This window comes from Pantherophis guttatus, chromosome 6, assembly GCF_059756535.1.
Source record: "Pantherophis guttatus breed Tessera chromosome 6, ASM5975653v1, whole genome shotgun sequence".
In the NCBI taxonomy this organism is placed as follows: Eukaryota; Metazoa; Chordata; class Lepidosauria; order Squamata; family Colubridae; genus Pantherophis; species Pantherophis guttatus.
This window is the reverse complement of record NC_142068.1, coordinates 33744251-33767155: the sequence shown is the minus strand read 5'-3', so window position 1 is coordinate 33767155 and position 22905 is coordinate 33744251. Positions and strand designations below refer to the sequence as shown.

The 22905-nt window shown below is 36.3% G+C and overlaps 1 protein-coding gene across 3 annotated transcripts in view; it reads left to right on the top strand.

Moving 5' to 3' along the window:
• ACSL3 (acyl-CoA synthetase long chain family member 3) overlaps window positions 1–22236 on the top strand; it is a 50813-nt gene extending 28577 nt beyond the window's left edge. For all 3 annotated transcript variants that reach the window (XM_034439412.3, XM_034439411.3, XM_034439413.2), the window contains 10 exons: window positions 1853–2006; window positions 2436–2559; window positions 2811–2882; window positions 5450–5589; window positions 6019–6191; window positions 6378–6452; window positions 12413–12604; window positions 13760–13874; window positions 18095–18252; window positions 22063–22236. In XM_034439412.3, the coding sequence (XP_034295303.1) occupies window positions 1853–2006; window positions 2436–2559; window positions 2811–2882; window positions 5450–5589; window positions 6019–6191; window positions 6378–6452; window positions 12413–12604; window positions 13760–13874; window positions 18095–18252; window positions 22063–22226 (1367 nt within the window). In that variant the 3' untranslated portion in view covers window positions 22227–22236. The remainder of the gene's footprint in view (window positions 1–1852; window positions 2007–2435; window positions 2560–2810; window positions 2883–5449; window positions 5590–6018; window positions 6192–6377; window positions 6453–12412; window positions 12605–13759; window positions 13875–18094; window positions 18253–22062) is intronic.
• The last annotated feature ends 669 nt before the right edge of the window (window positions 22237–22905 follow it).

Here is a 22905-nt window from a genome sequence, read left to right as displayed (position 1 = left end):
TTTTTCTTATGGTGATGGAATAGAAAAGGCAAACAGAGATTGAACAAAAAGTCTTTGGTGTATTTCCAAATAAAGCTATTTGAATCCTGGAAAACTATTGCTGTTGAATGCTGTCAATATTGGACTAGTAGGACTTATGTTCTGACTAAAATGTAAAACAGCTGTGTGTGTTCCTTGGGAGAGGGAGGAACCAAGAGAGAATAATAATTAAAATGAATATGTTTTGGGTTAAAGCTTCATTGTAGAGTGTATCCAAACAATCATTATATATTTTTAAAAATTGTTATATCATGCCAATTCTTTAAAAGAAGCTATCAGTTGAATTCAGTTCCTTGAACAGGGAGCATGAATTCAGCTTCAGCAATAGGAGTGTTGATACCAGATTTCTTGAGGCTCCCTTCAGAAATAGGTCCACAGATGCCTACTAGTGGAGGCCAAGATATATGATAAGTTTGATCTGAAGGAAAACAATGCACTAACAGAGCATGCTTGGGCATACATGTAGCTTCTGTTAGCAGCTCCTTAAAGTGTCTACATCTTTTCCTAAGAACATGTGGCTAACACTTATTTATCAAGCTCCTCTACAAAAGTGCAGTAAACCTAAAACAAATATACTTAATTCTTTTTGTTGATATCAGAGAGGAAAACTTAAAAGAAAAGCACAAGAAAGAAATAAACAACATAGTATTTATTTTGGGTTTTAGCAAAAAAAAAAAAAAAAAATCAAAGTAGCATCCACGTAGAAACGAAACTAGACAAAATCTTTTCTTCAATAAAGATAGTTGATTTCACCATCTCAACCAGTTCCATTAACTTTACTATCCATTCATTGTGGGAATCTATAAATATTTCCATCTTTGTGCATACAAAAGTCTTGCTGCAGTTATCATATATAAAAATAAAATCTCATGTTTTTTCCTCAATCACATCCATCACACCTAAAAGAAATACCTACAGTTTTTATTGTATATTTATTTTAAAAATTCTCTGAATTAAACTACATACATGATCCCAATAATTCTTAGCCTTCTTACTTCTTACTTACTCTTGCAAAGGTGATAAAAGGTGTCTTCAGAGTTCTTATATTTCCAGCATATCTTTGACACACCATTATATATATTTGAAAATTTATCAGTTATTAAATATCAACTTGTAAAAAATTCTTTCTAATTATACTCTTTTCCCCCCAAAATAAGACATCCCCTGATAATAAGCCCAATCAGGCTTTTGAGCGCATGGCAATAAGGCCAAGCTGTTAGATCAAAAGGTTAATTGATCTAAATGTATTTTATATTTTAACTATATAAAAAAAGTTGGAAGTAATCCTTTTTCTTTTTTCCTTTCCACTTTTGCACCTGCCCCTTCCCTATTTTTTCCTTTTTAATTCCCTTTTCTTTTAAAAAAAAATTTATATTTTTTCAGAAATTTAATAAAGTATATTTATTTATTTTTTTAAAAAAATATATCATGGAAACAGTTTTTATTCTAGTTTTAGTGTGCTATTTCAAAAGGCAACTGGACTCCCCCCCTCCCCCGAGGATAATTCACTTCTCATCTAAGAAGCTTCTTCAGTTCTGATTGAAAGGTCTTCAAGAGAAAAAAGCAAGAAAGTCCGGTTGCCTTTTGAAAAAGCATCTTTGGGACAACCATGATCTAGATGATTGAGAATCTCCATAGACATTTTTTTATTCTAGTATGACTGCTGAAAGCTTACAAGACTATGGATGTGTTGGCTGTTGCTTTGTCAAGAAAAGGAAATTGGTTATATCTATTAGAATGTGTATGTTTGGGGACAATTTAAAAATATTTTTATCTAATGAATATTTATGTTGTACCTTTTCTTTTTGTAAAGCATCTTCCAAACAGAAGTTGAAACCAGTATCATCAGACATTGCAGTTATTATGTATACAAGTGGTTCTACAGGAGTCCCAAAAGGTGTCATGATTTCTCATTGTAATCTTATTTCTAGCATAACGGGGATGGCTGAAAGGATTCCAAATTTGGGGTATGTATTAAATTCGTTTTAGGGGTTTAAATAGCTTTTATATTTCTTTACAATACTATAATAAATGATAATGCTTTCATTAAATCAGGTTTATAATAGAAAGCTAAATAATAGAAGATCTGACTGGAAAGAATGGTTTCTTTTCAGTTGTGCTTAACTACTGTTAACAAGGAACAGTGCAAGGAGAAAAGCTACTTAACAGTTAAACAGTAAACAGTTTATATTGTTAAATACATTTGGGCTTCATCTTTAGGGACATATGTGCTTTTCTTTATACGTAAAAGAATCTGCATCTTTTATCCATATTGTTAAGCTTTCTTCTGTTTGTTTTCTGGATGCAACAGTATGCTAAGATGTGTTTTAGAATATATTATTATCGTCTTAGCAATGAGTTGGCATAATTTGACAAATACCTTAATTTGTTTTCAGAGAGAAAGATACCTACATCGGCTACTTGCCTCTTGCTCATGTTTTAGAGTTAAGTGCTGAACTTGTTTGTTTGACCCATGGTTGCAGAATTGGTTATTCATCACCTCAAACTCTAAGTGATCAGGTAAGCTTTTTCAACACATAAACATCTCCAAATACGACATCATACATTTCACAGTATTTCCTAAATTCAAAATGGAAGTGTTTCTTTTATTTTTTTAAAAATCAGTGCTCTTTTGTATTTTTGACAAAATATTCTTAGCCTATTTTCTGAAGTTACAGTAAAACTTTTTTTCTTTAGTATAGGCTGCATTGTGAACAAATAAAAACAGATTGGATAAGGGCAACACATTACTTTGTCTATTTTTCTTTCAGTCATCTAAAATAAAGAAAGGGAGTAAAGGTGATGTGTCTACATTGAAGCCAACTTTAATGGCAGCTGTTCCAGTAAGTTGATCTCTGCAACTTTAAAATATTGTTTGATATATGTGGAAAATATTTGTGAGCAGTGTGTGAGCTTTGTGATTATGGAAAGTATGTTTTTAAAGAAAAAATTTCATATTTATGTATTGTATGCTTAGAACCTTCTTAAAAATGCATGAATAAAAGAGTGATTGATTGCTTCAGGCTGAGTAAACAGAACCTGGAATATAAGGGAGCCAATTTCCAGGGACCAAGTTCACTGACCAAATGAACAAAAAGAGCTAATAGGCAACATAGTCTTTAACAACTTTTCCTTCTAAATGGACAAAATCATGAGATAGGAACAAGAAATAGTCTAGTTATAACCTAGGAAATAACCTAGGAAATGCAGGTAAAATGGAGATTCATCTGATTGAGCATATCTTGCTTGTTAGAATACTTATTTGAAAAAATGGTTGAACATATTCAATTTGGAATGAACCTCCAAAAAGATAAATGGAATTTTAGGTACATTATTACCATACAATACTCCTACATGTTGTTGTGATAGAGTAAATGTATAAATACATTGCAGTTTATCACTGCTTGATGTAATTTATTTCTACAATTAGGAAATCATGGATTGAATATTCAAAAAAATGTCATGAATTGAGTGGGTACTAACTAATCAAGGGTTTTAACCATTCCACTAAATTTTGCATTGGTCAAAATCTAACTCGGCTACTGTATCTAGTTCTAGGGAATATATTTTAAGAAGAATTTGGACAAATTAGAATGGGGTCAGAGAATGACAGTGAGGATAATTGGGGACTAGAAATTAAGTTTTGTGAAGAAACATTGAAGGGAATTGAGAATGTTGATTTTTGAGAAGAGAAAGCATAAGGGTATGTATAATACCTTCAAATACATGAAGGGTCTTACAGAAAAGATTGATGTTTTTATTCCCCACGACAGAATATGGAAGGATGAAGGGTATTCATCAGGATAGGGGCTTCTATGGAAAAAGGCATATTTCCTATGTCCCACTAGATGCAATATTTAAGGAAAGGAATCTGGATTGTGCCCAGTTTATCCAACTGATGGGGATACCATCCTGCAAATACTTTTTTCCTCCAAACATTTTTTATTAAGTTATTAAGTATTATAAAATACAAAAGTAAATAAAAGAGCAATGAGGAGGGAAGGGAGAGGGAAAAGAGAAGTGAGGAAAGGTAGGGAAAAGAAAAGAAAAAGAAGCATTGACTTCCAACTTTCTCTGTTGCAGTAAAATAAGGTATTAGCATCAAATCACAGCTTTTTGTTTTTCCATAATAATATGAACAAGTCATTTCTATAAAGATCTATCAATCTAATCTATAAAACCCAAAGTCAAAGTTACATGTTTTTCCACATCAAGCATGAAATTCAGAAGCAGTTTCCATGTGGAAACAAAAGTATTTACGTTCTTTTCTTTAATCAGAGTAGTCACTTTTGCAATTTCTGCCAATGGCAAAACCATCCTGCAAATAATTTGACTTTGTGCCATGTAAGGCTTTAAAGGAGATAACCAGTACCTAGAATTGCACCCAGAAAGAAAGAAACTTGAAGTCTATGCAACCTTCATAATAGCGGTATGATATGGACATCTACTACATATGAATACTACATCATTTTAAACATGTAATATTAGTTAGAATTTGATAACTATAAATCAAAAGAAGCTTATAAAATTTTACTTTTTTTTGCTTTTCATTCCCATTTCAGCTGTTTGCGCCTTTTCCCATGAAAATAAATATGATTAATTTAAGGTGCTACAGAATAACTAAAAATGCAACTTATTTTCTAATTATACTTTATGCCTCATATTTGTATGAGGCATACAAATTAATGCATTAACAGGTTAAAGAAGTAATTAATTAAAAAGGAGAAAAACTGTACAGCTTTAGTAAAAGAAGTTCTGTTAATGACATTGATGTATGGAAATTATTTAGGCATTTATGTCTTTTAAACATTTGAGTTGCATTTAGGATACGTGTATATATAGCGATACATTATTCCATTCCTTTCTAGGTAAGCATACCTCAGGGAGGAGATGAGAGAGGGAAAGGGGAAATGTAAATTTTAATTCAATCAACATTGTAAAAAAGCTTTATAAGTAAATCGGAATCTTTAGAATAGTTTTTGTACCTGACAATCATGTAATTCCTTGCTTGAAAAAAAACAGAAGCAAAAAGCAGTTTTCTGTACTCTGTGGTAGTATGCATTCATCTTTCCTCTGTCTTCCAGGCTTTCAAAGGCTCCCAATCATACAAAATGTATAAATAATCATTATAGCCTTATGTTAAAGTAAAGTAATGTGAAAGTGAGAATGGGAAAAAAATTGGGACCATTGTAATAATTTTTTATTACATTCTTTTGCAGTAATAGTTTCAAAGCTTTGCCTTTTATCTGAAATTGTATTGTTATATGTTTGAACATTCAAATTATTGGGGAAATCTTAAGTTTTTATCTAATGTTAAACCATATAGTACTCCTCCAGATTAGTGTAATGGAGTAAATGTATAACCCACTACACACTATCTCTGCTTGATGTAATTTATTTCTATAACTAGGAAATCATGGATCGAATCTACAAAAATGTTATGAATCGAGTTAATGAAATGTCCAGTTTTCAGCGCAATTTGTTTACTTTAGCTTATAATTACAAGATGGAACAGATTTCAAAAGGCTACAGTACTCCAATATGTGACAGGTTGGTAAGAGAGGTTGATTTGTTTTTCTCTAAAGAGCAACATTTTTATGAAGGGCTGCTAGGCTCCAAAAAAGAGCCCATTTGGGAAATGGTAGAAGTAAGCTTATAAAACAGTAATGTTATTTTGGAAAGTTACTTCCAGCTACACTGTTTAAAAGAAAATAATAACTTATTGTATAAATCTGTTTATCTGTCTTTTGCTTTAACTTATATTCTTATTAGGGTGTGTTCTACTAAGAAGAGGATAATTTATTTCTTAGTAGCCATGTATAGGATGTAATTGCATTTTTTCTGAAACATAATTTTGCAAAGTTAGTTAAATCTGAGTAATTTTATATGCAATGCCAGTTAAACTGATGTTGTTAAGTAAAAGAAACAACTTCTTCATATTCTTCTTCCTCCCCACCCTCACTCCTTTCTCTCTTTTAGCTTTGTTTTCCGGAAAGTCCGGATGCTGCTAGGTGGGAAGATACGGGTCTTACTGTGTGGAGGAGCTCCACTTTCTGCAGCAACTCAGAGATTTATGAACATCTGTTTTTGTTGTCCTGTGGGACAGGGCTATGGCCTGACAGAATCCTCTGGGGCTGGAACAATAACAGAAGGTGAGTAGTATTTGTAGATCAACATGGCAGTAGATTGTAACAATATAATTGGGTGTTATCAGCATACTGGTTGATATTATTTCAAAACACTGACATTGCATATTGTTAGTTATTCAGAGACGTGATAAATTGCTACTGAAACTATATCTGAATTTTTTGATTATATTTTATTTTCCTAAATTTCAGTTTGGGACTATACAACAGGCAGAGTGGGAGCACCCTTAATTTGTTGTGAAATCAAGCTGATGAATTGGGAAGAAGGTAAGAAGAAACTTTAATGATTGTGTGATGGTTCTTTTGGAAAAGGTTGAATACATTAACATATCAGAAAGGCTTGATTGTTAGTAGCAGAAATGAGGGCAGGTTCTCTATTTAGTTTCTCTGAGTTCTAAGCTAAAGCCTCTCTGAAGCTCATTAGATCTACCAATCCCTTCACCTTCCATACATATGTCTGTGTCTTAAAAGCAGTGGCATTTTGTGTAGTCACCTTTTCCCTCAGTGATTCTTCCTTGACTTCAAATCCACCTTGCTGAAGCTGTCCATAGTCACCAACGGGGCAGCGGGGGATAATCTTTATGGTAATATGACTTAGATGTCATATTCTTTTCCATCTGTATGTGGCACATCATCAACATTGTTCCAGAGTGAGACACAGCGTTCTTGCTTTTGTTTCGCACAGATAAAACATTTCTTAATGGTTGGAACCTTTATGGTTGGAACCAATAACTAACATTTGGAGGACATGTAGGCATTATGTTGATGACTTCCTGGGATGTTTTTTTGTATATGTTTTTCCTCAGTAATTTTGAGAGGTTTTAATTTTTTTAAAGAACATATAATACAAGTTTTGTTGGGAAATAAAGCACATTTTCAATAATTTTGCTATCAACATTTGATTGGACATGGTTCTGAGCTGTTAGGTTCCAGCTCCAGAGGATTCTGTAAGGCTATAGGGTTCCTGTCCCTGTTTTAGATTCTGTTTCAGTCCTCCTAAGTTTAAGACTTGCACCTCGAACTATCTTGTTCTAGGTTTGTATAGTTCCCACCAGCATGTTGTGAAATGCCTCTTAAATCCTATCTCATCAAAGTAAAGGGGGAGCTGAGATCCTGAATCTCTTACTAAATTGCAATGACTGAAAAATCAGTAATTATCTCTTTTCCTCCAACATAGGAAATTATTGTTGTTAGTTGTGAAGTCATGTCCGACCCATCGCGACCCCATGGACAACGTTCCTTCTCATTAGGTGGCCAAAGTATTTCAGTTTCATCTTCAGGATCTGGCCTTCTAAAGAGCAGTCAGGGTTGATCTCCTCTAGGACTGACCGGTTTGATCGCCTTGCAGTCCAAAGGACTCGCAGGAGTCTTCTCCAGCACCATAGTTCAAAGGCCTCAATTCTTTGGCACTCAGCCTTTCTTATGGTCCAACTTTCACAGCCATACATTGCAACTGGGAAAACCATAGCCTTGACTATACACACTTTTGTTGCCAGGGTGATGTCTCTGCTTTTTAGAATGCTGTCTAGATTTGCCATAGCTTTCCTCCCCAGGAGCAAGTGTCTCTTAATTTCTTGGCTGCAGTCCCCATCTGCAGTGATCTAGGAGCCCAGGAAAATAAAATCTTTTACTACCTCTATTTCTTCCCCATCTATTTGCCAGGAATTGAGAGGGCCGGATGCCATGATCTTAGTTTTCTTAATATTGAGTTTCAAGCCAACTTTTGCACTCTCCTTCTTTACCCGCATCAAGAGGCTCTTTAGTTCCTCTTCGCTTTCTGCCATTAGAGTGGTATCATCTGCATATCTGAGGTTGTTGATATTTCTCCCAGCAATCTTAATTCCAATTTTTGATTCATCTAGCCCTGTCTTTCTCATGATGTGCTCTGCATATAAATTAAATAGTCAGGGTGACAGTATGCAGCCTTCTCGGACTCCTTTTCCAATTTTGAACCAATCAGTGGTTCCGTGTCCAGTTCTCACTGTTGCTTCATAGGAAATTAGAGATTTTGAATTTTTCACATCATATAATCATATAAGATCGGGCCCCTGCAAGCTCTCGTGTCTCGAGCTCAACCAAAGTTTCCTGCACTACTTCAGTGAGCGCTCCTCGAGAGACGAGAGCTTGCAGGGGGCTGCTCTGGCATCTGCAATGGAGAGCAAAATTCGACTGCTCCCCGGACCAGTCACCATTTACCGCTCCAAGTCCCAAGCAGCAGGAGATGAGGGCTGCCTTGTACTGCAAATATACCAAGGCGGAATTGCGATCCCACACTCACAGCGGAGAGAAGAAGCCGGATTTTGCGCTCCATTGCAGACACCAGATCGGCCCCCTGCAAGCTCTCGTCTCTCAAGGAGCCCGACCAAAGTTTCCAGCGCCGCTTCAGGAAGTGCTCCTCAAGAGAAGAGAGTTTACAGGGGGCTAATCTGGTATGGGAGCCCTTGTGGTGTAGTGAGGTGTTTGAATAGGAGCAGGGGCACCGAGGTTCTAGTCTGTCAGCTATGGAAGCTCTCTGCTTCACCAGCCAATCACACGCCCCCAGCTCTGTCAACTTCATAGAGTTGCTGTAAAGAAAAAAAGGAGGAGGAGGTAGCTATCCAATGAAAGGCAGTATATATATATCTTATAAAAATAAAGCTTAAATGTAGCACGTAGATCACCAGTGGTCATAAGCCAAGAGAAAATATAATTCCCCTTGGTAAGAGGGAATTCTATGAACTCCATTTTTCCAAGAAAGATTGTGTATAGACTAATCCTTGTTTTTTGAATCCTGATTAGTTTTATATCTAGGGAACATGTCCTATGATATATCATAGATGGGATACAGGCCACATAGATTTAGGAGTCCTGAGTTTTCATGTATTAATAGCAGTAAACAAGTTCCTCTGACTGTCAGTTGGTTGAATAAGTAACATGTTGCATGCCCATACAGTTCCTTCCATTGTAAGTGGATTTTTTATTTCAGTATAAAAACATTCATATTGTTGTTGATATTATGTGACTGTCCTCAGGCACAGACATTGATCTTGTCATCTCAGGAGAATATTTTATTTATATATTACTAAAACTGTCCTGTCAGTTTGTCTGTTTGCAACCTTAAATTAGCCCAAATGGTGCCTCATAGTATATTTTTGAGTCAAGGTATCAAATTCGGTAACATAAAGAATGCATACAAATCTGGGACCATTGCTTTCATGTAATTAAAATATTAATGATTTCTTATCAGTTCTGTTTGCAAAGTTGTGACAGCTATAATGTCTGTGGTTAGCAGCAATCGAATGATTGTAATTTTCATCTATACTTCTATACTACTTTCCTCCCAGCAAAATGGCAGGCAATTTCACAGGTCAGCCAAGGAGGAGGACGAGGCTTCACCAGGGCTCTGCTTAGGGTCATGAGGGGAGGGAAAACAGTGCCACCCTGTATTATACATGGAAAGTAGGATGACCAAACAGGTCATGGGTTGTCTAGTTTTAATTTATTTATCAAATTTATATGGTTGCCTATCTGACACAAAGTGAATTTGGGGGGCATACAATAAAACCAACAATTTACACATTATTTACAACACATGTTATATGTGTTGTAGCTACTATGCAGGTTCTCCTGCTGTCAGGAGAGGCGTTTTGAGGGCTTTTTGAAAGACAGAGAATTAGCAACCAATGTGTGTATGTTGACAACTTTATAAGTATTATCAAGAAACCATAAACATTTGCATAAGTACCGGTATACAGATATATAAATATATAAAAGCCAAAACCACTCACGCATTAATCACTAAATCTCCAGAACTGTAAAGTCTACAAACTTGAAATTTGCCACGTATGTTCCTCTTGGCTTCTAAGTGCTCACTAAGAAAGGATTTTTCGAAATGACCATCAGAGCATTAATATTTCCTATATTATTATTAACCCGCTCTGATGCTAAGGAGTTCTCCTCCCCCTCCCCACCTGAAAAGAAATCTATTCCAAATGCAAAAACACAAGCAGAGGAGAGGAGTTTCACTTTCAGTTTTACTTTCACAACAGGAAGCAGCTTTAATACAGAACACTTGAGCAAAGCCACGGCCAGGCTCCTTTCTGTCTCCTTGCTCACACAGCAAATACTGTTTCACTTTCCAAACAGCCCTCTGATGCTAAGGAGTTCTACTCCCCCTCCTCACCTGAAAAGAAATCAGTTCCATGCTCTGATGCTAAGGAGTTCTACTCCCCCTCCCCACCTCAAAATTCCAAATGCAAAACACAAGCAGAGAAGAGGAGTTTCACTTTCAGTTTTACTTTCATAGCAGCAAGCAGCTTTACTACAAAACAGTAGAGTTAAGCCACGCCCAGCCTCCTTCCTGTCTTCTTCTTGCTCACACAGCAAATACTGTTTGAGTTTCCAAACACCCCTCAACTCTCTCACACACTGACAGGATGCTAGCCAGATGAATACCAATGGATGCTGCGGGCTGGGACATTCTACTCCCCCTCCCCCTCTGTTCCAACTACCAGTTGCATTATATTAACACAATCTGATGCTAAGGAATTACACATTCTACATTAAGTTTCAGGCTGTAGGTGTCAATTTATCAAGCCCGAGCACATAGTTTTGTAGCAAAGCACGGGCATCCAGCTAGTATGTAATATAGAAGTGAAATACATGCATGATACATGCTGGCAACTTGGGAACAGATCGGGAAAGCTTCGCTGACACATGCTTTTTTAATATATATATATTCTGCACATAAATTTGAACATTTTTTTTAAAAAAAATGCAAGATGAGAGATTACCAATACTTTTTGCATGTTTATTCTATTTCAAGTAGTTAGGGTTCTTTCACTAAATATTGCATTTTAAAATTATATACTTTAAACATGATCGATAAATATTAAGTGAAAAGAATACACAGAAGAATTTGCTGGCCTCAAAATCTTATTTCCACAATATTTGCAATGACTTTATCAAATTCTAATAAATTATTTTTGCTGTTTATACTTGGATCACACAATGGAAAAATTTAGTCATTGTTAATAAGATAAATATAAAAGGCTAGTACTGTGGAGCTGGCACTCTAAAAACTGTGATAACAGTGGCTTATACTGGATTTAGCTAAAGAAGCCTTGAATTCGAATATTTATAGGTGCCATTTTTGGGCCTATTACACTCACCTGTTTTTCACAATTTGTTTGTAATTACATCATTACTGAAAAAGTTAACCTTTGTTTTTACTAAGCAAACCTGAGTTTATCTTGAATGTTTTGGGAATGGTAGAAAGAAAACTGAACATTGCATTTTGATACCAAACGAAGTCAGCCCTTTTTGGATTTATTTTTCTTGAACAGAATTTATAGATTGATAGAACTTCATTTCAGTTCTTAGCCAACCAAGCATATGACCAGTGTTGAATTTATTTATTATTTATTATTTATTAATTCAATTTGTATGCTGCCCCTCTCCAAAGACAGGGTGGTTCACAATGCATTTAAAATCATTGTAAAAAACATTTAAAAATTAAAAACATTAAAAACATTAAAACTCATTCACACCATTCATGGCCGGATCTCGCCGGATCTCAAGAGCGAGATTAACGGCCCCAGGCCTGCCAGAAAAGCCAGGTCTTCACTGCTTTTCAGAAGGCCAATAGGGTGGGGATGGTCCGGACCTTAGGAGGTAACTGGTTCCAGAGAGCTGGGGCAGCCACAGAGAAGTCCCTCTGCATTGTTTAGCTGACGGGACCCAGAGGAGACCAACTCTGTGGGATCTTTCTAGTCCATCAAAGTGTTTCATTGTAGAGCTCTTCCAGGCCATATTCTCAGTGTATCCTTCGTGTATTGTAGTTTAATGCTAGCATTTCCATGCAACATTAATAAGCAACCTGCTTGGTTCTTTTTTCCACTGGGAATAGCTGCAGAACCCATGTGTTTATTACTTACCTGTATGAACTGGTTGTTTCTTTCCATAGAAGTCAACATTTAACGATAGACCATGCTTTCTTTTCCTTTCTTGTTTTCTTTCATAGCAACACAACATTCCTGTTTATATATAATAATAAACCAAAACTAGCACATTGCAAATTGGAGTAGCTAGCTACATCATTGGCTGGAACAGGAACAATTTTATGGAGATCCTGTCTTACTGCTTTGTCTATGTATGGTAGTGCATATATATGTGTGCATTTTTTTTAAAAAATGTGTCTGTATATACAAATTCACTTACGTTGAAATTGAAATATATCTGTTCTATAGGTGGATACTTTAATACAGATAAACCATACCCTAGAGGTGAGATTGTTATTGGTGGTCCAAACATATCTATGGGATACTACAAAAATGAAGAACGAACCAAAACTGATTTTATGGTTGATGAGAATGGAGAGAGATGGCTCTATACTGGAGATATTGGGGAATTCCAATCAGATGGGTGTCTGAAAATTATTGGTGAGTGTAGTGTGCAGAACTTAACATAATTGTAGTACTTTTTGCTGCAAAATCATATCACTATGGTAATTTGGTTACCATGAACAAATGGTTCATTTGGTTCTCTATTATTTATTTGAATATATTTAATGCTAAGTATATGTATGTTCTATTGAGAGTTCATTTCTTGTTTAAAATTGCATTTACTTTCAATTTGTTGGAGAGTCAGTTTGGTATAGTGATTAAGACATCAGGCTAGAAACTAGTAGACCAAAAGTTCTAAACCTGTTTTAGGCATAAAGCCAGTTGGTGACCTTGGGCCAGTCACTTTCTCTCAGTCCTAGGAAGGAAATGATGGCAAACCACTTCTGAAAAACTTTGCCAAGAAAAATGCAAGGATTTGTCCAGGTAGTCTCCAAGGACAGGATTGAACAGAGGAAGGGTGTCCCTGGAATAGGCCTTTAACATTAGATTGTTTTTTCTAGCTGAAGCACCTTCCAAATATATAGATTTAAGTTCCCTGAATTCCTACTAAGTGGAGATTGGTAAGAGTGGGTGTTGAACACAACACACTGGGAAGAGTGTAAAACACAATTTATTAAATTTATTCATTCTTACAATCAGGGTGACTACTCAGTTGCAGAACAATCTTGTGTATGCTTATTTAGAGTAAAAGTCTATATCTTTGTTTTCTTTTTGCCTTTTTGGACAATATAGTATCGTTTTGGATATTTGGACAATATCTTTTTGGATATTTCTTTTTGGACAACCCTCTCTATTTACCAGATAGTGTTTTTGATGTAGTTATTAGACTAAATCTGAGAGATTGGAGTTCTGGGAAGATACACAGTGGGCAAGACATTGCATTCACTTCATTATTTTAATATATTGGGTTAATTTCCAAGTCAGTATTTATTTGACAGAGTAGTTTATGTTTTAGTTGTGTTTTACCATTATGTGTAAATTTATTTAGAAAACTCAACTCAGCATAAAAGCTAAGACATTTTGGACTTGTTAAATGCATATTGCTGTAAGTTAATAAAAGTTATCCTATCCAGATTTGTTAAATGCTAAAAGCAGAAATGAATAGTAGGACCATCATAAATCTAACCTTTTACATATAATTTTCATGTTATTTATTCATTATAACATTCATTTTAATTTCCCATTCAATAGATCGTAAAAAGGATCTTGTAAAGCTTCAAGCAGGTGAATATGTTTCTCTTGGTAAAGTTGAAGCAGCTTTGAAGAATCTTCCCCTGGTAGATAATATTTGTGTATATGCAAGCAGGTAAAGCAGTATAACTTTGTGTTCATTTTTGCATGAGCAACAAATATTTTCTAGAAATGTTTTTCTTGGTATTGTGTGCTTTTATGAAAAAAAAACAGTAATTGCCTTTTAAACCTGTTCACATTTTGTAGAAAAAATATATTCCTTTTGGCTGTACTCAACATTAGGCACTATTAGGTTACTTCGGTTAATGTTGAATTACTGTCCAGAAATGCCCATATTTAGCTGTTTCTGAAAGATAGTTATTGATAAGTTTTTTCTCCCAATGCCCCCAGAATCAGAATTTTCATATGATCCCTCAACTTAGAGCCTGTTTACTTTTTACAGCTGTGTATACTAGAAGGAGACTTTTTAAAATCCTGAAGTTCTCCCTCCCACAACTATCTCACCGGGCAGGTTCCCTAGAGTGTCTTGAAGCCCTGACTCACCCATCACCTTTCTCTGCCCTTTTAGAAAAAATAAAGAGCTCCAAATAAGAGAAGTAGAGAATAGATTTTTGCCTGAGGAAAAAGATCATGTTTCTGCCTGGCTGAGTTTATTGTTTATTTTTCATTTTGTGTTTTTAGTTGATAGAGCATTTAACTCTCAAATTCGCAAATCTCCTTTGTCTCTATCTTAATAATTACAGAAGTTTAACAAATTAAAATCCACTAGTCATTAGATAAAAAAATATCTCTAACTTTTTTTTTACCTTTCCTATTATTTTATCATTACTAATCTAAGACTTCTCTAATCTCCCAATTTAACATATTTTCATTATTTTGATGTCCAAATTCTGTTTTGTCATCTTGGTTTTATGAGACCTTGCAGTTAAGTTTCTTGTAGATAAGGTATCTTATGATGATAATAATAATAATAATAAAACTTAGGATAATGCTTAGGATAATACTGAAGTTACATTAATTTTTATTTATATTATTTCAATTTTGTATCTTGTTTTTTATTTTATATTCTTAATTTTATACTGCAAAGTGACTAGAGAGAAATTATGTAGCAGTATAAAATTATTATTTAAAATATACCAAATGTTCAGGCTGGATATGGCATTTTTGTCTACCTATCGAGTCCTTTCCAAGGACCTAGGATAGGCAGATGTGGATGTTTGATAGCATTACATGCTCATAAAATTTGGGGATGCCACAAAACTTGAAGAATTGCCATGGAAGACAGGCTTATGGTTCAAAAGAATCTTGAAAGACTTCACCTTAGCCTATCAAAAAAATGTTTTTCAGTGATACGAAATACAAGGTTCTACACTTACGAAAAATCAGTTGTACAAGTACAAGAGAAATGATACCTGCCTTAGCAATAGTACTTTTAAGAAAGACTTGGATAACTTGGTGGATCATATAAGTGTAAGCCAGTAATGTCCTGCAGCTGCCAGAAAAGCCAGTACAGTTTGGGTTTTTAAAATAAAGCTATAGTACTCATAGTGTTGTGGTCTGCCAGCAGCCTGCGGACTTGACAGCGGAATCGGACAGTGAGGAGGCTGGGAAAGAATGTGGGCCAGTCCTGGAGTCTGGGGAAGGCCTGGACGAGGGCTCTGAGTTGGAGGCAGATAGGGGGCCAAGGCCATCTGGTAGTTCTTTGCTGTCTCTGGAGTCTGACATCAGCGAGGCAGAAGAACAGCACAAGCTTGTTCACAGTGTGCACATGCGCAGAGCTGCCAGGAGACGGGAACAATTAAGAAAACAGGGTTGACTTGGGAGTAAGGCTTGGAGATGATTGGGAGGGGCCCATAAGATATAAAAGAGAAGTGAGCAGACATGAGCTTTTGCAGGAAGCAATTAGTTCATCTGGTTGGTAAAAGCTGTAGAAAAAATCTGTTTGATTCTGTGCTAAGTTTGGCCTTAGCCTGCGTGTGGCAATTAGTTCTCTGACAGCATTCCAAGGGAGATAAGGTGGGTGAGTGTAAACACTCCCCTGCAAGACTGTTTGAGAAGCCATTAGGACTGGGAATGACAATAATTCACAGCCGTATGACTTAAAGAGGTTTGTTGGTACTACGTTTGTGCTGTTTAATTTCCAAGGAAGCCTAGGTCAGACCACTTATTCTCTGGAGCACCCAAGAACCAATGAGTGAAAGCTTTTTAGTCAGAAATCCAAATTCAAAATAAGGAATAATATCCTGACTGCAATTCAGCCTGCTTTCTGAAGTTGTGAATGCTATATCACTGAACGTTTTCAAGAAAATATTACATATATATTTCTCCAGGATGGTATGAGGATTTCTGTACTGAGCATACGTTGGATGAGAAGGCCTCTAAAGTCCCTTCCAACCTTGGCAGTTAAAGGAATCTTCTATAATGCCATTCTGTTGCTAAATACAGTCAGGTCCAGAAATATTGGGACATCGACACAATTCTAACATCTTTGGCTCTATACACCACCACAATGGAGTTGGAATGAAACAAACACAATGTGCGTTAATTGCAGACTGTCAGCTTTAATTTGAGGGTATGTACATCCAACTCAGGTGAACAGTGTAGGACTTACAGCGGTTTGTATATGTGCCTCCCACTTGTTAAGGGACCAAAAGTAATGGGACAATTGGCTTCTCAGTTGTTCCATGGCCAGGTGTGTGATATTCCCTTAATACCCCAATTACAATGTGCAGATAAAAGGCCCAGAGTTCATTTCAAGTGTGCTATTTGCATTTGGAATCTGTTGCTGTCAAATCTCAAGATGAGATCCAAAGAGCTGTCACTATCAGTGAAGCAAGCCATCATTAGGCTGAAGAAACAAAACAAACCCATCAGAGAGATAGCAAGAACATTAGGCATGGCCAAAACAACTGTTTGAAACATTCTCAGAAAGAAGGAATGCACCGGTGAGCTCAGCTACACCAAAAGACCTGGGAGACCACGGAAAACAAGTGTGGTGGATGACCGAAGAATTCTTTCCCTGGTGAAGAAAACACCCTTCACAACAGTTGGCCAGATCAAGAACACTCTCCAGGAGGTAGGTGTATGTGTGTCAAAGTCAACAATCAAGAGAAGACTTCACCAGAGTGAATACAAGAGGGTTCATCACAAGATGTAAACCATTGGTGAGCCTCAAAAAATTAGAGTGTGCCAAACAACATCTAACAAAGCCTTCACAGTTCTGGAACAAGATCCTATGGACAGATGAGACCAAGATCAACTTGTACCAGAGTGATGGGAAGAGAAGAGTGTGGAGAAGGAAAGGAATTGCTCATGATCCTAAGCATACCACCTCATCAGTGAAGCATGGTGGTGGTAGTGTCATGGCGTGGACATGTATGGCTGCCAATGGAACTGGTTCTCTTGTATTTATTGATGATGTGACTGCTGACAAAAGCAGCAGGATGAATTCTGAAGTGTTTCGGGCAATATTATCTGCTCACATTCAGCCAAATGCTGCAGAACTCATTGGACGGCGCTTCACAGTGAAGATGGACAATGACCCAAAGCATACTGCAAAAGCAACCAAAGAGTTTTTGAAGGGACAGAAGTGGAATGTTATTCAATGGCCAAGTCAATCACCTGACCTGAATCACATTGAGCATGCATTTCACTTGCTGAAGACAAAACTGAAGGGAAAATGCCCCAAGAACAAGCAGGAACTGAAGACAGTTGCAGTTCAGGCCTGGCAGAGCATCACCAGGGATGAAACCCAGCGTCTGGTGATGTCTATGCGTTCCAGACCTCAGGCTGTGATTGACTGCAAAGGATTTGCAACCAAGTATTAAGAAGGGAAAGTTTGATTTATGATTATTATTCTGTCCCATTACTTTTGGTCCCTTAACAAGTGGGAGGCACATATGCAAACTGCTGTAAGTCCTACACCGTTCACCTGAGTTGAATGTACATACCCTCAAATTAAAGCTGACAGTCTGCAGTTAACGCACATTGTGTTTGTTTCATTCCAACTCCATTGTGGTGGTGTATAGAGCCAAAGATGTTAGAATTGTGTTGATGTCCCAATATTTCTGGACCTGACTGTATATCTGATTTATAACCAGTGTGATGATTTCCTGCATTTTTGAGGAACATAAAAAATAATGGATTAAGAACTGTGAAAAAATAGGGATGCTGTCACAATTGAAACTTTTGTGACTAAAGTAATATTTCTTCATTATATTTGGTGGGGGGGAGGGAGTTTTTAGAAAAATATATAATGAACATGTAAAAAGATTAACATTTTATAAAACAGATGAGCAACTTAATTATGAAATTGTACATATCTCTTTCTATTAGTTTCCATTCTTATACCATTGGATTTATTGTGCCAAATCATAAAGAACTTAAAGAGTTAGCAAGAAAGAAAGGATTCAGAGGAACTTTGGAAGAGATATGTAATTATTCTGAAGTGGAGAAAGAAGTACAGAAGCTTTTAGTTGAGGCTGCTACAACAGGTAAGTTACCAATATTGTTCAAGTTACCATGTAAAACAAAATGATTAAGAATTCATGAGGATTCACTAGTATCCCCTAGAGCAGTGATGGCTAACTTTTTTGCTGTCGCATGCCAAAAGCAGGGGGTCGGGGGGGTCGTGCGTGCGTGTGACCACACCCATAATTCAATGCACTCCCCTGCTTTTGGCACGCAATGGCAAAAAGGTTACCGATAGGCTCGTTTTTCTCCCTCCCCAGGCTCCAGAGGCTTTCTTGGAGCCTGGGTAGGGTGAAAACGGCCTTCCCCACCCCCCAGAGGCCCTTCGGAGGCCGGAAATGGCTCGTTTCCTGACTTCCAGTGGGCCTGGAAGGCCCGAAAATCAGCTGACCGGCTCGCAGATCCATGCTGGAGCTGAGCTAGGGCAACACTCGTGTGCCTACAGTTATGGCTCCGCGTGCCACCTGTGGTACGCATGCCATAGGTTCGCCATCATGGTTCTAGAGATATTCTGAAATATATTCTTAAGATTTATATTTATTATTATTACAACAAGATAGGGACAAACAAATCCCATAAGACTGTCCAGACTTGTATTTCAACACCTTGTTTCTGATTATGACAAAACCAGATGATTTCAAGAAGCCCATAATCAGAATATGAAAGAAGCATCCATGTGCCCAAAATAGAAAAAGTATTTTATTTTTAACTCAGAATATTGAATCTTGGAAGTTCTACCAAATATTGGATCAGCTATGATTCAGCAGACACAAAAATTGTAACCCTTTTTTATGTGTGAATCAGGGGAAAGAGCAAGATTAAGAAGTAAGCTCTTTGGCTTCAAATTTATTTATTTATCAGTCAGTCATGTTTATATAATCTGAGTGCCCACTGGACAATAAGAAAGCAATGTAGAAGCTGTTATATTTTGCTGTTAGTGATCCATATTTTTTTCAATGCAGATTGGTAGCCTTATTCCTAATTTTACTTACATTTTAAGTACAGTCACTTGTCCTGGGTAGATAGGTTTCATATTGAAAGGAATGAGTGGGAATGAATTCTGAACTCTGAATTTTGATCTCTCCCTACACATAACCCAGGGAAATGTCCAGTGTGGACTTGTCGTCTCTCACTCTTGGTCACATAAGCTAGAAAATGCTTCTCAAACCCAAAAAGGTTCAGCCACTGCATGATTTTACAGTCCAGCCTGCCAGTTTCTCCTGGAGTTCACCCAAGGGTATTTCTAAAAAGAAGAAAAAAACAATGACAAAACACGGCTTATTGTGGCTGTCTATGCATTGTAAAAGTTCTTCATAAAGAAACCTGAAGTGCAGAAATTGCCTTGCCTATAAATTTCTACTCACAGGGATCTAAAGTACCTATGAAGGTTGCCTCAAAGTCAAAGAGGTAACCAGAAACCTTAATACCAGTCCTCATTATTCCAGCTGAAGTATCTATTCAGCATTTAGTCCAATAGACCCTGGAGGTTGTTTCTTCCTTTGGGGCTAGTTCTCTAATAAGTCTTTTATCAACACAGGTTCAGAACAACTGCTTTGTAGCACATGCTATTTAAATGCCTGATGCTTCACTTCATAATTTTACCCAGATACCTCGGCCCCCACTTCAACCTATGTCAGGAGCAGTCAGGATGTAATTATTTCTTCTTGCTGTACACAGAAGAATGCAAAAGATAACACCCAGTGCTTAAAAAATATTAAATAACTTCCAATCTGAGAAATTAAAACAGAACACTGAAAATACTTCAATCTGGAACAGTCAAGTTTTTAGAATAAGACATCAAAACAGCCTTTTCAATTGATATATAAACAATATGAAAATATTTCTGTGCACAAGATAGTGCACATACAAAATATTTTTCAGTGCCATACTCCTGCTACTATTACTTACTCAGATGCAGATTTTCTTTGAAATAAGAAATAGTCACTATGAGAACTGATCACAGGGCCAGATGAATGCATTCCAGGTTATTGAAGGAAGTTTAAAATACCGGTAGTCCTTGACTTATGACCACAGTTGGGACCAGAATTTTCATTGTTAAGCAAGGCAATTGTAAAGTGAGTTGTGCCTGATTTTGTGACCTTTTTTTTGTCAGACCTATTAAGCAAATCACTGCAGTTGTTACTTGAATCTGGATCTTCCCATATACTTTGCTTGTTTAGAAGCTACTGGGAAAATTGCAAATATTAATCACATGACCCCAGAACACTGTAACTATTATAAATATATGCCATTGCCAAACTCCCAAATTTTGATCATGAGACCCCAAGGATGCTGCAGTGATAGTAAGTGTGAGGACTGGTTGTAAATCACTGCCATTGTAACTTTGTTCACTAAATGAATGGTTATACGTCAAGAACTACCTATATCGTATTATCTTTAGGAAATCCTGGAAAAATAGTAAATAGTCAGACAATGCCTCTGTTTTTAAAATCTAGGGGAAAAAAATCTAGGGAACCACAGATCTCATACTGATACTTTGAGATAGTTTAGAATTTCAGTTCTGCCTTAAACAGAGAGCCAGCTGGATGACTTTGGTCAGTCTTTCTCTCACATCCTTAAGAAGAAAGCAGTGGTAAATTACTTCCAAAAATATCACCAAGAAAACTTCAGGGACTAATCCAGAAGTCAAGAATGTCTTGAAGGTATCCTTCTCCCCATCCCAAAAAAGCCTTGGCAATAATTCTGTTACAGACTAAACATATGCCAGTAGATGTGACTAAACAAAAGAATATTTTATAATATAATTTTAAATTATGGAAATGTCCATTTTATTTTGAATTGATCAAGTTATATCTAGACTTTATGGTTGGATATGGGTACCATAGATAAAAATAATTTAGGTAAATTCAAAATAATTCAGAAAAATGGAATGAAAATTATCAGAGGACTAAAAATCAGGTTCTGTGAAGAGATATTGAAAGTAGTGGGGATTTTAATCATGGGAAGTGAAGAAACGATATTGCCTGGATGAAGCTTAAATCCTCTACTCCAGCTCCCCCAACCTTTTGGGCGCTAGGGACCGATTCCATGGAGGGCACTTTTTCCACAAACTAGGAGGGGATGGTTTCTCATGCTGCCTGGATCCTATGTGTGTACAGATGGGGCATCACTCACTTGCGTGACCCAGTTCCTGGGAGGCCGCAAAATGACCATGCCTAGAGGTTGGGGACCCCTGCTCTACTTCATTGTCCTAGGATGTGGTCTACCAAATAATGCATTTTAAGTTGTAAAAGGTAGATTCTAATTGAATAGTTCAAAATATTTTTTTCTAAAATTAAAACGATGGAAACTGTTACCCCACTACTTTGCCAGATATGTTCAAAGAGAGGCTGGCTAGCCTTACATCAGTAATACTTTAAATAGGGATATTTTAAATTCATCCACTGAACTTGGTACTGGACTTGATTGTGCAAATACTATATTGCATTCTAACTTTTATTATTTGACTTTTCTCGCCGAGTTTGTGTAAGAGCTTTTTAAAGACTTGGGTCCAGACACTTCAATTGCAAATACTATACTGTATTTCTTAAATCTTGCTGCCCTCTTTATGATCCTAAATTTTAATATTATTTCAAAAAAAGAGAAAATGTTCTTTCCCACACTATACATTTTTTAAATATTTGTAATTGCCACGTCCCTGACTCCAGGTGAAATAACCCAGAGGTTTTATATACCTCTCAGAAACCAAAGTGTTAAAATGTAGCTTTTATCTTTTTCTGCATCTATTCCAAGTTTATTAGCATTTGTTCCAGGATTATAATAACCTTTTAAATATATAATTTGTAAGCTAAAATTTTATCTTTCTGTTACAGCTAATCTGGAGAAATTTGAAATTCCCCTCAAAATTCGGTTGTCCCCTGAACCTTGGACCCCTGAAACGGGTTTGGTGACAGATGCCTTCAAACTAAAACGTAAAGAGCTTACTGCACATTATCAAGAAGATATTAATCAAATGTATGGAACAAAAGTAAAATAACTCATCCCTCTCTTTTTCTCTGTTTGTCTTTTTTCCCCCCCTCATTTTATATCACTTTGCTATGGTGAGCTCAGATCAAATAGGAAATACTTGAACTCTAAGTCCTACCACTTGGGACCAACCTTAAAACATCTCTCCTTCCTTTCAGCATATGCTGTTACTTCTGATAATATCACCATCTTTAAACTGGCAGGATTAGTAAAATTCTAAGACAGCAATTTTTTGTCTGTCTTCATTTGTTTCAGTCTCTTGAGCTATCTTGTTAATGTGCGGATTTTCCTATAAGTCCATTTGGACTACCATGATTTTGAAGCCTCAAATTTTTAAACCGGATTTATAGATCCTGTATAATGTTCTGTTTATTTGTAACTTTTTTGAAGTTTGGCTAAATAGAGGAAGAACTTGGCTATAAAACAAATTATTATTCTAAGCCTTTTTTACATGCATATTTAAATATTCAAGAGCTATCAATGTGGAATTATGTACAATGAAATCATTTATAGTTGAAAATCATTGTTAGCCTGAAGATGGAGGTTATTTGTTGCTGTGCAATTATTTTGGATCAAATTATAAAGAGAAATTGTCTGAGATTCTGACTAATAGAGAACAACTGAAATATATGCCTGACAATTTCCTCCTCCTTATATATTTTATTTTTAATCTCAAATAAGGAAAATGG